The sequence below is a fragment of the Suncus etruscus genome, chromosome 8, assembly GCF_024139225.1.
Source record: "Suncus etruscus isolate mSunEtr1 chromosome 8, mSunEtr1.pri.cur, whole genome shotgun sequence".
NCBI classification, from domain to species: Eukaryota; Metazoa; Chordata; class Mammalia; order Eulipotyphla; family Soricidae; genus Suncus; species Suncus etruscus.
This window is the reverse complement of record NC_064855.1, coordinates 24483570-24499408: the sequence shown is the minus strand read 5'-3', so window position 1 is coordinate 24499408 and position 15839 is coordinate 24483570. Positions and strand designations below refer to the sequence as shown.

At 50.4% G+C, this 15839-nt stretch overlaps 1 protein-coding gene across 1 annotated transcript; it reads left to right on the top strand.

Annotated features, from left to right (window-relative positions):
* The first annotated feature begins 159 nt into the window (after window positions 1-159).
* On the top strand, window positions 160-11028 carry RPUSD4 (RNA pseudouridine synthase D4). Its single transcript, XM_049778905.1, has 7 exons — window positions 160-345; window positions 1328-1493; window positions 3969-4170; window positions 5497-5590; window positions 5665-5809; window positions 9716-9813; window positions 10740-11028. Exons 1-7 carry the CDS (start codon window positions 160-162, stop codon window positions 10956-10958), a joined length of 1110 nt encoding a protein of 369 aa, XP_049634862.1. The 3' UTR covers window positions 10959-11028.
* Window positions 11029-15839: the final 4811 nt, after the last annotated feature.

The window sequence follows — 15839 nt, the reverse complement described above, 5'->3', positions numbered from 1 at the left end:
CGGCCCGCGCAGCCGCACTCCGCGCGCGCGCCGCCCCACGTGACTCGAGCCAGGCCCCGCCCACCCGTTACCACGTGACCCTAGGGTCCCACCCCGGACAACGGTGACTGGCTGAATTCGCACCACGTGATCGCGCCTAGCCCACGCCTTCCCGGCAACATGGCGGCGCCCATATGGGGCGTGATGGACGTCTGGGTCCGGGTGGCTGGGAAGCGTTGGGAGAGTCTCGGCGCTCTCGCTGCCAAGTCGTTCTGTTCCGCCGCTGCTGCTTCTACTCTTCTCAGTGCCCAGAAATTGGCAGAGAGACTTCGAAGCCAGAAACAGGAGCAGAAGGCCAAAGAGTCGGTGAGTTCTGGAAGAGCCACTACCCCCTTGGAGGTAGCGAGTGAGTTGGGTGGGCTGAGCCTGCTGACACTTATTGTGGGGAAATGGGAAAGAAGGGTCTCGGTAGGCTCGACACCCACCCAGCTCGAAACTAAATACTGTGTGTGTGGTGACTCAGAAACTCTGATTATTCAGGAAAGAAGAAAGTCTTTTTTCTTTATTAATACAATTTGATTACAAACAGGATTGTAGTTGGGTTTCAGTCATATAAAGAACACCCCCCCCCCTTCACCAGTGTAACATTCCCATCACCAATGCCCCAAATTTCCCACCTCCCTACTACCCACTCGCCTGTATTTGAGATAAGCTTTCTACTTCTCTCATTCATTCACCTTGTTATGTTAGTTGTCAGTGTAGTTACTTCTCTAACTGCACTCACCACTCTTTGTGGTGAGCTTCCTATCGTGAGCTGGACCTTCCAGCCCTCATCTCTATTATCTCTGATAATTATTACAAAATGTCTTATTTTTCTTAAACCCCATAGATGAGTAATGCTATTGATATAGATTGTGGGGGGATGTCAAACCCCTTGTTGATGGTCTCCAAGTCAAAGAATGATTCCCAAAAAGATAAATTGAATCCCATTCTTCCGTCCCCCCTTTTGGGGGAGACTTTGATAATAATGTCCGGAGTAAATAATCAACGAATGCAAAAGATTAGGGGACCAAAGGTTCAGCAAAGAAAGTCTTTTGTCAGTTGCAGCCAGCTCCAAAAAGCAAACTGAACAAGCCGTCAGTTCTGGCAAAAGAGCTCCCTATGCCTCCCCAACAAGCTTTTTATTTCATTCCTTAATCACCCCCACCTGGAAGATCCAGGTGGGATGACAGGCAAAAACAATATTACAACAATAGATAATGCCTAGCTCCTATCCAAATTCCTTACCCAGTGTTTTGAGGACCACCCTGACTTCCCAGGACCTTCCCCACCTCTCGTTTCCTTGTAGGTGCCGGCAAATCCCGTTACACGGAGAGTGAAAGAACTAGTGCGATTCACTCAGCAGCTGCAGCGTGTCCACCCCAATGTTCTCGCGAAGGCCCTGAGTCGAGGGATTATCCACCAGGACAAGAACCTTGTGGTCATCAATAAGCCCTATGGCGTTCCCGTGCACGGTAAGGAGTTCACGGGTGGGTGAAAGGGCAGGATGCTGCTGCAGCTCTGCTGCAAATAGGGCACTCTTGACATGGTAGTTGTGGGTCTCTCTGAAGCTTTTCGAACGAGCGTTCACTCAGGGATTCAGTGTTTGTGGGTACAGCCTATATAATGTACTAGGAGGACAAAGTGAAATCATTCCTTTTCAAAACTGGCAGACTGTTATTTCTGGAGGACATGGTGAGCTCTGCTACAGGGCTACATTTACATTCAGCAGGCTGTTGGTGTTGAAACCTGTGAAAAAGGAAAGCAACAATTAATGGGAAACAAAAGTTTAGGAGCTAGAGAGTTAATACAGAGGTGAAGATGCTTGCCTAGCATGTGGTTGTTCAGGTTCAAATCCCTGGCACCATAAATGACCCTTCAGGCATTGCCCCTGATTACCACTGAGTTATGTCCTGTCTTCATCCCCCAAGATGTGTATTGGAGTAACAACATCCCAGAGCCCTTAGAATTTATGGGGCCGGAGAGATAGGTAAGATAAGATGGAGGTAAGGCGTTTGCCTTTCATGCAGAAGGTCATAGGTTCGAATCCCGGCGCCCCATATGGTCCCCCGAGCTTGCCAGGAGTGATTTCTGAGTATGGAGCCAGGAGTAACCCTGAGCACTGCCGGGTGTGACCCAAAACCCAAAAAAAGAATTTATATAATTTATTTTAAATTATATATTTAACTATTTTTAATAAGCACATATTTATTTATATATATATTTTTTTATTTTGGGCCAGCCATAATATTATTTACATGGTTTTTTTTGGGGGGTACACCCAGCAGCCCTGGCTCTCCACTTAGAAATCGATTCTGGCAGGTTCTGGGGACTATGTGGGGTGCCAGGGATCCGACCTGGATCCATCCTGGGCTGGCTGCATACAAGGCAAACGCCCTACTGCTATGCTATCACTCCAGCCCCCCATAGTATTATTTAAAGTCACTTCTAGCTTAGTGCTTAGAGTTCAAGCTCTTGGTGGACCAAGGTATCCTTGGGATAAAACTTGAACCTTTCACATGCAAAACTTACGTTCAACCTGTTGGACACTCAATTGATTTTGGATTTATTTTGGTAAGTGGAGGAGGAAACACTATGCAATGCTCAAGGGACCACGAGGTGTCAGGGATCAGATTGGGCTTGGCTGCATGTAAGACTGGAACCTTAATCACAGTGTTCCCTCTGCAGCTCCTCAGTTGGTTTTGAATAAATATTGCATGTTGTGAGAGACAACATGGGCAAGATTGCTGGCATATTGCTGGCAGAAAAGCTTGATTGTGGCAAGGGCTTTGCTAGCTGAGAGGCACGTTTAGCTAAGAAGAAAGCTGGGAAGGCGTTATAGAGAAAGCTGTGCATAAAGTCAAGGACTTCAATCAGATGTTGCAAATGCTTCACCTGATTTTCTCTTTTGCCTGTCACCATAGTTTCATGCCTTCACATTCTCTATGAGATCACTATTTTCTAGATATTTATATTTTGCAGATGAGGAAAGTGAATGTGGAAGATGAAATACTTTGTGAGGTCCAGTGGCTAGTCTGGAACATGTGTTTGATGCTAGAAGTGACTCACCTCAAACTGGTCCTTTTAATTCTAGTGCCTCAAGTGACCTTGTGTTCTGGTGCTTTTCTCCAGGGTTTACTTGGCACACTTCTGAGCCTTAGTTTATAAAGTGAGAACTCTTTATTTTGATGGTCAAGTTTTGGGGATTATATAAGTAGTTTTCTTTGCGTGTTGGAGAAATAAGGCATGTGCCCTCGGATGGTGCTTCTCAAACTTGAATATGTGAATGAGAACAGAGGCATCTTGATTTTTTTTTGTTTGTTTGTTTTGTTTTTGTGTCACACCCGGCAGCGCTGAGGGGTTCCTCCTAGCTCCAGGCTCAGAAATCGCTCCTGGCAGGCTCGGGGGACCGTAGGGGATGCCAGGGTTTGAACCAATGATCTTCTGCATGAAAGGCAAATGCCTTACCTTCATGCTATCTCTCCAGCCCCAGAGGCATCTTGTTAAAGTGCATTTTGAGCTAATAGCTGGGGGTGGGAACTTGAAATTTCTTTGTGGCATATGCTCTGAGGCCACACCTCTGGGCCAGTTCCCAAATCACATGCTACTAGTAAGATCCTAGAAAGTTGTACTGCTCCGGCCCCTAGAAAGTTGTAGTGGTTTTTTTTTTTTTTTTTTTTTTTTTGTTTTTGGGCCACACCCAGTAACGCTCAGGGGTTACTCCTGGCTATGCGCTCAGAAGTCGCTCCTGGCTCGGGGGACCATATGGGACACCGGGGGATCGAACCGCGGTCCGTCCAAGGCTAGCGCAGGCAAGGCAGGCAACTTACCTCTTGCGCCACCGCCCGGCCCAGTTGTAGTGGTTAATCCAGGAAGAACCTTTTCCCGTTTTGAGTTTTTGGTGAGAATCTTTCCTTGATTACTCCAGCCTCTGGCCTTTCCCTTCGTAGGTGGCCCTGGAGTCCAAATCTGCATCTCTGATGTGCTGCCTGTTCTGGCAAAGATACTTCGTGGCCACAAGGCAGAACCTCTACATTTGTGCCATCGACTGGACAAAGAAACCACTGGTGTGATGGTGTTGGCCTGGGAAAAAGAAATGGCGCATGAAGTCCAAGAGCTGTTTAGAACACGGCAGGTAGAGAAGAAGTACTGGTATGTCCATGGTAGAGGGGCAGGAATGAGGGCACTAGCCGTCCAGCAGAATGGCCTCTTCATTGAAGGTGCTACTCAGATCTATGAGTATAGGCAACACGTGCATTCAAAGTACTTAGTAGTCACAGTGTTTTTCTGCCAGAACATTGAAAGGTCATGTGTGTGTGGCTTGTTTGTATGGTGTGCAAAGTGGGGAACGGGGAGAGAGTCTCAGTTCCTCTCCAGTCTTGGAGAGCAAGCCCAGGCCTTCCTGTGCAAGGTATGAGCACTTACTCTAAGCATGTGACAGGCTCTCTCTGGGCATTTTTGTCTCCTGCTGAGTGATTCTCTGACAGATGAACAAGGACCCAGGAGGAGGCTCTATGATTGATCTGGAAGAGGCAGAAACAGGGGTAGATAAGCTGTCAGCTCATGTGATGGGCTCTTCCTGGCCCTGCAATGCTGGCTATGCTGAAGAGTCTTCAGGCTGCATCCTGCAATTTTATTTTCTGTTTCCCTGTAGATCAGTGATAAGGACTTTCCATATTTACTGGCTGTATAAATTTCCCTTTCTCTGAGCAGACTTTCTTTTGCCCACTTTTTTTATTGACTGTTACTTCAGGTTTGCCTGTAAGGCAAGCACCTTCATCCTTGTCCTATCTCTCTGGCCCAAATATTTTCTTTTACATGTTGGGTATTATTTCTTTTTGTATTACAGGTTGTGCAGAAATATTGTGATCTAGAGAGACTCGCCCCCTGAGCCTATGATTCACAAGTGAAGCGGGGGTGGGACTTGGGCATTTCTGCTTAAAAAACAATAAAAGAAAATCCACAGATATTGAGTTTCATTTAAGGGCCACCCACCATTCTAAGAAATCAGGGCTGGCAAAGGAAGTTCAGCTTCATAGCTAAGTGCTCAGAAAGGGAGACCTGTGCTCCCTCTCAGTTGTGTTTCCCCATGGAGTAATATCAGCCACTCTCAGCTTCCAGCTATTTCCTTCATAATGAAAAATGGGGACAGAAGGACTGATGAGAGAACTGGGTGAGGCCATGCATCACTGGGGGTGGCCAAAAAAAAAAAAGAAAAAGAAAAAGAAACGAAACCCTGTGTTGTTAGTGTAATTTTCCAACCAGGGATTCCCATATTCCATTCCTCACTTGGATTCCTTTTGTAGGGAAACAGGAGAGTTTGTAGAAACCATGTCAAGTCCCAGCCAAATTTTGAGGTCCTTGGATCCCTTTAGCTTGAGTAAAGATTGGCCAGACTTGAGCTGAAACACATCTACAGAGTCTGGGTCGCACGTGTGGTGGCCCCTCACTGTGGCTCCATTTATGTGTCTGGTTTAGGGCCATCACTGTGCACACCCCAGTACCCCCTGCAGGCGTCGTGGACATCCCCATCATTGAGAAGGAAGTGCACGGCCAGCAGCAGCACCATAAGGTGGGTGAGTACCTCTGTGGGCCAGGCCCCTCCTCCCAGGTCCCGGGCACTGACCACTGCTTCTTTGGCATTAGATGATGCTATCCCCCAGCTTCCGTATGGACGGCGACAGGTTGGTGCGACAGCGGAGCAGCCGGGGAGCTCACCCAGCCGTCACACAGTATCAGGTGCTGAGCAGTAGCATCTCCTCTGCCCTCTTAGAGCTGCAACCTGTCACTGGTAAGAACACTCCACCTATCTTCGTGGGAGGGAGAGACCAAGCACCTCTATGTATTCTCATTGGGGATTCCCCTAGTTAGAAAAGAGAAGGCCACATGGGACACAGGGATGGAGGAGGACTACTGGGATTGGGGGGATAGATGAGGATCCAGGGGACAAATGAATGAAAACCAAAGGAATGAGGGCATAGTGAGGACCACAAGGATGGGGAGATGGATGAGGACCATGGGAATAGGGGGAATTGATGAGGACCATGGGGGAAGGGGAGGTGGATGAGAACCAAGGAGGACCAGGGATGGATAAGGACCACAGGGGGCAGGAAGAAAGATGAGTGCTATAGACTAGGAGATAGATGAGAACCATAGGGGATTGGGACATGGATGAGGATGACAAGGTACAGGGGGATGGATAAGGACCACAGTAGATTGTGGACATGGGGTGTGTGGATGAGGACCATAGGTGTTGGGAGGATCAATGAGCACCACTAGGGATAGAGGGATGGATGAGGGCCACGGGGGATGGGATGGATGGATGAGGACCACAGCAAATGGGAGAATAGATGATGACGACAGGGCATGGGGAGATGGACAAGTACCATAGTGTACGGTTGGATGGATGATGAGAACCACAGAGGATCGAGAGGATGATGACCACAGGGTGGGGGATAAGGAATGGATGAGGACTGCATGGGACGGGATGAGGGGGTGAGGAAAACAACAGCAGAAGGGTGAATGGTGAGGACCACAGTGGTTGATGGGATGAGAGGACCACGGTTTGGCAAGGACAGGCAAGCTATGTAGGGTGGCAGGAATAAGCAAAGACTATGGGACAAAGGGCGGCTGCTGACCTGTTTTGCTTGTGCCTCTCAGACGGGTTGTGCACAGCTGTAGTGAAAATAGTGAGTAACAGAAGAATCTTAACAACACGTCTACTTAAAAACTTGCAAAGTGGTTCCTCCAAAATATAAATAGTGGGCTGGAGTAGTATGGAGGGCACTTGCCAGGCACATGGCTGACCAGGATTTAATCCCTGGCAGCCCTTATGGTCCCCCTTGCACCACCAGGAGTGATCCCTGAGCCAAAGCCAGGGATAAACCCTGAGCACCACTGGGTATGGCTGAAAAACAAAGAAAATGAAAGTAGAATTACCATGTAGTCCCTCAAGTCTTTCCAGTGTACCCCAGAAGCATCATCACTGTTTGCAGATTCACTATTCTCAATCTATCAAATGCTTATTTGCCTGTTGACCACAACCTAGATGTTCATTAGTAGATGAATGGATAAACAAAATATATGGTTTGCCATATACACACATGTATGTATGTGTGCATATACGTAAAGCTACATACACACTGTATACGTGTGTTTTTGTGGTGTGCACCAGATTGTAGACTGTCTAATCTTAGGACTGTCCAGATTCACACAGGCTGTCCCATGAACAGCCCTTGGAGACCCTAAACATGAAGTTCCCTGGACATCAGCAAAGGATATTTTTGTCATTTTATCTTTTTTTTTTGGGGGGGGGGGCACACCTGGTGACGCTCAGGAGTTACTCCCGCACTCAGAAATTGTTCCTAGCTTGGGAGATCATATAGGATGCCGGGGATCGAACCAAGGTCCATCCTGGATCAGCCACGTGCAAGGCAAACGCCTTACCGATGTGCTATCACTCTGTCCCGTTTTTTTTCCTTTTTTCTTTTATTTTTGCGGGGTCACACCCATCAGCACTCAGAGGTTACTCCTGGCTCTACGCTCAGAAACCGCTCAGAAACCGCTCCTGGAAGCCTCGGGGGACCTCAGGATTCGAACCACAGTCCTTCTACATGCAAGGCAAACGCCCTACCTCCATGCTATCTCTCCCGCCCCCTCTTTTTATCTTTTTGATATTTTATTTTGTTTTAGTCTCAGGGCTTACTCTTTTTGTGTGTGTGTGTGTGTGTGTGTGTGTGTGTGTGTGTGTGTGTGTGTGTGTGTGTGTGTGTGTGTGTGTGTGTGTGTGTGGTTTTTGGGTCACACCTGGCAGTGCTCAGGGGTTACTCCTGGCTCCATGCTCAGAAATTGCTCCTGGCAGGCACAGGGAACCATATGGGACGCCAGGATTTGAACCGATGACCTTTTGCATGAAAGGCAAACGCCTTACCTCCATGCTATCTCTCCGGCCCCTCAGGGCTTACTCTTGTCTCTGCATTTAGAAATTACTACTCATGGGCTCAAGGGACCATCTGAGATGCCAGGTATACTTCATGTAAGTCAAGCACTCACTATCCTATCTCTCCTGCAAAGGATGTCTTGTGGATTACCCTAAGTGAAGTCAGATTCATAGAGACCTGAAGCTGACTGGAAGTCCCCAGGGCTGAAGGGAGGAAGGAGGAAATGGTGTGTTGGTACCCAAGTGAGACAAAGGCAGGGGGAAGCAGAATGAGCTGGAGGTGGGTGAGGGTATACTAAGTGAGACCCAGGGCCTAGGTTCTTCATTAAATAGCCAAAAGTCTGTTGTCCATTTTTCACCACAGTGATCAGCGAGTCACAGAGCACTGCTCAGGGCCATGAAGTAGAATCATTTCTCAGAGCTGACATTTATGGGACAAAGGAACATACTAGAGTAGTAACTAATGCTTGAAGATACTAGAATTGAGGGCCAGAGAATGGGCCTTTAGTTAGAAGCTCCCTACAGTGTATGGTAGGGTGGGGAGAGTGGGGGAGATAGGGCAAAGAATGCCACTACAACCATGATAGATGGACACAACCACTCTGGACTTACTGGGGTCTGTTTTGTTCTGGGGGCACATCCGGCGACACTCAGTTACTCCTGGCTCTGCGCTCAGAAGTTACTCCTGACAGGTTCAGGGACGCCAGGGATCGAACCCGAGTCAGCTGCATACAAGGCAAACACCATACCCACTGTGCTATTTTTCTAGCTTTATAGACTGAACGGAGGCAAAGTGTGCATGGCGCCCTCTCAGCAAAGGAGTAAACCAAAGTACCCAAAGGGAAAGAAGAAAAGAAAAAATAAAGTGCCTGCAGAGAGATGGGATGGGAATCGGAGGGAATCTGGCTCTTTGGTGGAGGGATGTGAGCACTGATAGGGATGGGTAATCTAACATCATCGTAACCCTGGAACTTGATTAAGAATAATTTTGTGTGGGCCGGAGAGATAGCATGGAGGTAAGGCGTTTGCCTTTCATGCAGAAGGTCATCAGTTCGAATCCCGGTGTCCCATATGGTCCCCCGTGCCTGCCAGGAGCAATTTCTGAGCATGGAGCCAGAAGTATCCCCTGAGCCGGGTGTGACCCAAAAAACCACAAAAAAAAAAAAAAAAAAAGAATAATTTTGTGGGGCCGGGCGGTGGCGCGCTAAAGGTAAGGTGCCTGCCTTGCCTGCGCTAGCCTTGGACGGACCGCAGTTCGATCCCCCGGTGTCCCATATGGTCCCCCAAGCCAGGAGCAACTTCTGAGCACATAGCCAGGAGTAACCCCTGAGCATTACTGGGTGTGGCCCAAAAATCAAAAAAAAAAAAAAAAAAAGAATAATTTTGCAACTCAGGGCCAGAGTGATAGCACAGCAGGGAGGGCATCTGCCTTGCACATGCTCGATCCAGGTTCAGTGCCTGACATCCCATATGGTCCCTTGAGTACCTCTAGGAATGATCCCTAAGCGTGGAGCCAGAAGTCAGTCCTAAAAAAAATAATAATAATTTTGAAACTTTATAATTCATATGATTCAATTTTTTTAAAGGAAGCAAAGCTGAGCAGGCTGCACCAGTCCTGACTATCTCTGGCTTCTGTGTCAGTGGGAGGCAGTTGGCAAGGTCCAGAAGCCAGTACTTCAGTGCTACAAGCTTCAGGGAGCTGTGAATCCAGTTGGGCTGCTTCTGTGCCACTTGGGATTTCTCTTTCTCTCTCTCCAGGAATCAAACACCAGCTTCGTGTCCACCTGGCCTTCGGGCTGGATTGCCCCATCCTTGGCGATCACAAGTACTCACATTGGAATCGCCTAGCGCCCCAGGTATAGCTAATGGAGCCTGCTGGATGCCAGTGGTGAGGTCATTCAGCCTTTTCCCCTATGTAGTCTGAGTCGGCTCTGCCCCTGGTTACAGCCTGGAGGCAGCAATTTTCAGTGAGCCACTCCCACTTTTTCACACTTGCTCTCTGCCTAGATCTCTGCCAGGACCAGTAAGGGAAGTCTACTGGGCTCCCTGAGTTTCTTGGGTGGTTTTTGGCTCCAGGAAATACTGTGGCTGACATCGCCCAACTAACAACCAGCCTGTTTCAGATTCGTACTCTTTTGGGGCCATAGCCAACAGAGTTCTGGGGCTACTCGTAGCTCTGTGCTCAGGGGATAGGATATAAGTCTGCACCTTCCCCCCTGAACTGTCTCCAGTTCTGAGAACTTTTCTTTGCATTTCCATCGAGGCTGCTTTGTGCAGACCTGCCTTCTGGGCTCTTTAGGCATCAGGCACTGTTCTCACTGAATCTCAGATCAGCAGAGACATGACCTCTCCCTTCCCTTGTATACTCGGCAACACCAGCCACTCAGCAGCCTTGGGCCCCTGTCTGTCTGGGAAATAGAGCAAAGCCATAAGGAATTTGGGGTGTGGAGCTGGCAGATCACATCCCACATTTATGGGGCTGGAGGTTGCTGTATTACACAGATGCCCCCTTCCGACAGTTTCCCCTCTTTCATCCAAGATACAACCACATGGAGGCTGGAGATAGTGCGGGCAGGGCAGAACTGGCAGACAGGTGGGGAGCAAAGTGAACAAATCTGCAGGGCTCCAGGATCTGCAGCCTTGCTGCATGTAGACAGTTCACTACCTGTTCACTCACAGGGAGCCTATGGGGCGGTCCTTGAGGTTGTGCATGCTGAGTGGGGAGACCCAGGGTTAATCATTTGTCTCTCTTTTTTTCCCCACCCCCACCTCCCGAGTGCAGAAGCTACCAGCCGGCACCTTGAAGAAGCTGGGCCTGTCACAGTCCAAGGCTCGCCACCTGCCCCTGCACCTGCATGCCCGCCAGCTCCTCCTGCCCGGCCTGGGTGCTCAGGGCCGCGAACTCAGCCTGTTGTGCCAGCCCCCACGCTTCTTCACCCGATCCCTGCACCGCCTGGGCTTGGAGCAACCACAGCAGGAGCAGGTGGGGGACGGTGTTTAGGGGGCACCTAGTGAGGATGCCAGTTTGAGAGGGATTCCTTGGAGCTTCAGCTGGGCTGGGAAGAGCCGCCCCGCCCCCCAGTGCCTCCCCAACTCGTCTCTGGGACACCCAGGAAAGGATACTGAAGCTCTGAACATGGACTCAGGAACTTTACACCTAATGGTCCAGATCTAGGAAGGAGACTGTGTGGATATGTGGTACAGAAAGGAGCCCCCTTACTTCGTGCTTAATGCCCCCTTACTGGGGTGCAGACAAGCTCTTCTTCACATCACAGGGACCTTCTGGGAAAGCCAAGGACAGATTCTCTGGCTGTGCAGTGTGAGAACACTTAGGTGTGAGCTCCCAGTGAATTGGCAATTCAATCACATTTTTACTGTTATTTTCTCCTTCTTTCTCTTTGGTATGACTGTTCATCATTTGTGGCAAGTCACATTAAAAAATTAAACACCCACATATACACATCAGACTGATGGGGCCTCAGCTTTGAGCCCAGCACCTCATGTGTCATCTGCGCTTGACCCCAGCATCGGCCCCCAGGAGAAAAGGAATTCGACTGTTTTGGAGGGCAGGGATGGTAGGTGGATTCTCGGTTCCATCCCTGACATCACTGATCCCCTGCTCCTGCTTTCTCAGTGAGTGCCACAAGCCATCACTCCACACACATGGGGAGCCCAGCATACCCTGATTTTCCTAGGTGGTCGTGGGTGGTGGTGGTGGACCTAGCTCACTGTAGGTGGTGGTAGGGGCAGCCTAGCACAGTGATTCTGGGACAGGAGGCCCAGTTTTGGGGCTCCTTGCTCAAGTAGCCACCAGCTCTCTCTGCTGATGGTGCTGGCTTGGTCCACCTCGGGGCTAAGTTGAAAGCCATTAATGAAGAAATCCCAGGGTACCACCTTTGGGGTTCTCTGCACCAGGGCTGCAGCCCTCAGCCCAATACCCCTTTCCATATTGCCTCTGGTTTCATAGTTTCCACAGATAAACAGTCGGGCCCAGCGATCAAGCTGTTTCTACTTCAAGTAAACTGCTTTTCTCAAGGTTACAGACACAAAGTGTGACCTTTGGAAAGTACTGACTGACTGGCATTGACTTATATTTGGGGCTGATGATGGTGGGAGGGAACCAGAGTCTGGGAGCACTTCATAGTTCCTGCACTACGGGGGACGGGCGGCAGGGGCCGCTGCAGAACAGGAGTTGGCTGGGCGAGGGATAACTGTAGCTTCTGGTGTTGTCAGCTGGTGGCAGCAATGCCCTATGTTTTCCTCCCTCGTGCTGACCCACTGAGTGGAATTCAAGTGAGATAGTACAGCTGGGAGGACGCTTTCTTTGCACGCGGCCAACCCAGGGTTTGATCCCTGACACCTCATGTGATCCCCCAGCACTACCAGGAGCCCTGAGCACTGCCAGATGTGGCCCCACAACCAAAAAAAAAAAAAGTTCAAGAGATAACCCTGCACCCCAGTTTCTCAATTTCACCCCAATAGCAAACCTAGAGTGTTGGGGGCCGGAACGTAGGGCATTTGCCTTACATGCAGAAGGATGGTGGTTCAAATCCCGGCATCCCATATGGTCCCCCAAACCTGCCAGGAGCAATTTCTGAGCATAGAGCAATGAGTAATCCCTGAGTGCTGCCGGGTATGACCCTAAAACCAAAAAATATGGAGTGTTGGTGGCAGTAGGTAGCAGGCAAGAGAGGGAGACAGTGGGAATGTGCAGTAAAACCAGATTCCTTTCCATCTCGTTAGAGATCCATGTGGAGTGGAATCAGTATTATTAGCTGCTGAAGCTGCTGATCTGCATGTCCCCATGCGCTTCTCTGCCCTGCTGAAATGTCCAGCTCCTGCCCAGCTTCTGTCACTCTAGCAGAGGCAGTTACAGAAAAGCAAAGCTGCCTCTGGATCAGAAGGTGGCTGGGTGGTTCTGGATGGTCCTGGAGCCTCCATGGGGGTGGGGTGGGGTGCAAAACGGTCTGCCCCTGAGATTTGCTGGTTGGGTGCCTTGTGGCTTGGTACATCCCTTCCCTACCCCCAGGCCTCTGGCCCTCCAGGCTTCTCAGCATGCTTGGGACCTCCAGACCCAGTGAGACCTGTGGGGGCTGTGAGGTGCAGCAAGGCCTGAGCTCAGGAGCCCTCTTTCAGCACCCCGAGTCCCTCCCATCTGTCTGTCAGCAACAGTATCCGGGAGCGAAGAGAGATGACCTAGGCCCATTCAGGGGGCACCGGAGGAAAGGGAACCCTTTGATGTGAGCCGGGAGGTCAGGAGGGAGCTGGAGGTGAGGTACAGAGACAATCCCCCTGTCAGGGCAATGAGCCGCCAGCTCTCATCATGAGCCTTTCATCTGTCCTGGGGCAGGGGGGCTTCTTATATCTCCAGCCTGTCTGGGTGGGGGCAGGTGTCCTGGGGCTGCCTCTGGGGTATGGCAGATTCTGAGGGTCTTGGGCCTTGCTGGAAGCACCAAGTTCTCAGAGGTCTTTGGCCTGAACCCTGCCACCTGGGGCCTCGGTAGGGGCTGAGAGGACTCTCAACTCTATAATTCATAAAGAATGTCAGTACCCCAAATCTGGCTTTAATAAAGAACATTCTTCACATTATATGGGCATAGTTTCGTTCATGATGCGATTCACTACATCCCAAACAGGTCATGGCCAGGCAGGATGTACCCCCAGGATGCACCCAGGCCTATTGGGGAGATGGGCAGGGCCATCTTGATCTGTGAACCCGCCCCCCCCCCCCCAAGTCTCACACATTCACTCATAAGCACACACATTCACACAAGTATACATGCCTACACACACGTGTACTCATATGTGCACTCATAATGCACGCCCCCGAGGCCTGACCTACGGTCAGCTCTTCCTGGGCCAGTTGGGGTATCTGGCCTTTTTCCTGTCTAAAGTTACAGGATTTTCAAGAACTTTCTCTCTGGTCTTCCTGTCCCATGTTCCTGACTGGAACAATAGTCTCCTCTCAGTCCCGGAGTTTAGGTCCCTAGAAGAATTGACATTCCCTGGTCAGTTTTGGGTGCTGCCTGTGAGGGAAAAGATTGTCCCCCACGTGGGAGCAGACACCATGTGGTCAGCAGCAGGACTGAGAGGCAGGCCTGAGAGGTTCTCTGAGCTTTTACTCTGCCTCGTTCTCAGGACTCCGAGATCTATCAGAAGAATCCCCCACCTCTTCTAGCTGCCAGAAGGCTCAGCCTCCCACAAACCCAGATTTGTGGAGACAGGAGCCTCATTCTGCCACCTCAGGCCCGGGGGTCTTGCCTTTTGGGGCAGGTTGGGTCTCCAGAAAAGGGGTTCAGGACCTGTGAAGGGGTCTGGTATTTGAGCCCCGCTCCTATGTCTCAGCTGGGTCCATGCTGAATTCACAAGTGTCTGACTTGGGGAATCGCAGCAATGAAGTGCAGCTGTTGTGCATCCCAGTAGGAAGAGGAAAGCTGGGGTCAGTCTCACTGCGCAGGGAGAAAGACCCAGAAGCACCCTGGGAGCCCCTAAAGCCACTCAGAAGAGACTGAGAATGCTTGGAGGATTGGGGTTGGGAGATTATGGTGACACTCAGAGAGTAGACGAGGGCCCAGCCCTGAATCCAGAGTCACGAGGGTCTCCGGGCTGTTGTGGGGTCTCTTTGCCTGGTCCTGCTTGGCCCGTGTTTGTCACTCGGCACTCACTCAGCCTGCCCTGTTATTAGGTTGCCTTGGGTCAGCTTGGCAGGGGAGTGGGGGGCCCTGGCTGCTTTGTTCCAGGCATCTAGGCGCTGCCATGTGTGTAGGGGGCTGCACCATCCTCCTGTTCCCCCATAGATGGGAACTGGGGCGGGGACAAGGTTGTCACCACTGGGGCTGTCCCCAAACTGTCCCCTCAGGTATTGTCCACACCACTGCACCTGCCCTGGCTTTGATTTCACCCTGTGCCTATTCTAGCCAGGCAGGAGCTTCAGAGCTTTGGGCAGCCATGCCCACAAACCTCACCTAGGGGATGCCAGGGAGGCTGCCTCCTGACCTAGAAGGGACCCACTGCAGTCTGGGGATCCTCAGAGTGGGGGCTGGGGGTAAGGAGGCCAGGGATCACTGGATATGGGCATCTTTGTTCCCCCTGACAGGAGTCTGGGGAGCAGAAAGGGGACATGTCATGATCTCAGAGAGCTGATATCTAAACCGACTTCTAACAACAGATGCCAGTGTCTAGCTGGCAGTGATGAGGCAAGGTAGAAATGGGCTCCCCCGGGAAGTTTCCACAGGGCTGGACAGAGCAGTAGGCAAATACTGAATTGGTGCTCAGTGGTTATTCCGAGTTTTGTGCTCCGAAATTATTCCTGGCAAGCTTGGGGACCATATGGGATGCCGGGAATTGAACCTGGGAATTCATTCTGAAGTTGACCCTGTGCAAGGAAAAAGTCTACCTACCACTGTGCTATCACTCTGGCCCCTATTGGCAATTTTATTTTATTTTATTTATTTATTTATTTATTTTTTGGGTCACACCCGACAGTGCTCAGGGGTTACTCCTGGCTATCTGCTCAGAAATAGCTCCTGGCAGGCATGGGGGACCATATAGGATGCCGGGATTCGAACCAACCACCTTATGTCCTGGGTTGGCTGCTTGCAAGGCAAACGCCATTGTGCTATCTCTCTGGCCCCTTATTGGTGATTCTTTTTTGTTGTTGTTGTTGTTGTGGTTTTTGGGTCACACCCGGCAGTGCTCAGGGGTTATTCCTGGCTCCAGGCTCAGAAATTGCTCCTGGCATGGGGACCATATGGGACGACGGGATTCGAACCCATGACCTCCTGCATGAAAGGCAAACACCTTACCTTCATGCTATCTCTCCTGCCCCTTATTGGTGATTCTTAAACTCACCTTGGTTGAGCATCATCCATCTTGGAGGCCA

Bases quoted from the DNA above. Each gene is read 5' to 3' on its own strand.
- RPUSD4 (XM_049778905.1), top strand. From the start codon at position 160: ATGGCGGCGCCCATATGGGGCGTGATGGACGTCTGGGTCCGGGTGGCT. The intron at 4,171-5,496 runs GTATGTCCATGG...TGTCTGGTTTAG, and splicing joins CAGGTAGAGAAGAAGTACTG to GGCCATCACTGTGCACACCC. The intron at 5,810-9,715 runs GTAAGAACACTC...CTCTCTCTCCAG, and splicing joins AGAGCTGCAACCTGTCACTG to GAATCAAACACCAGCTTCGT.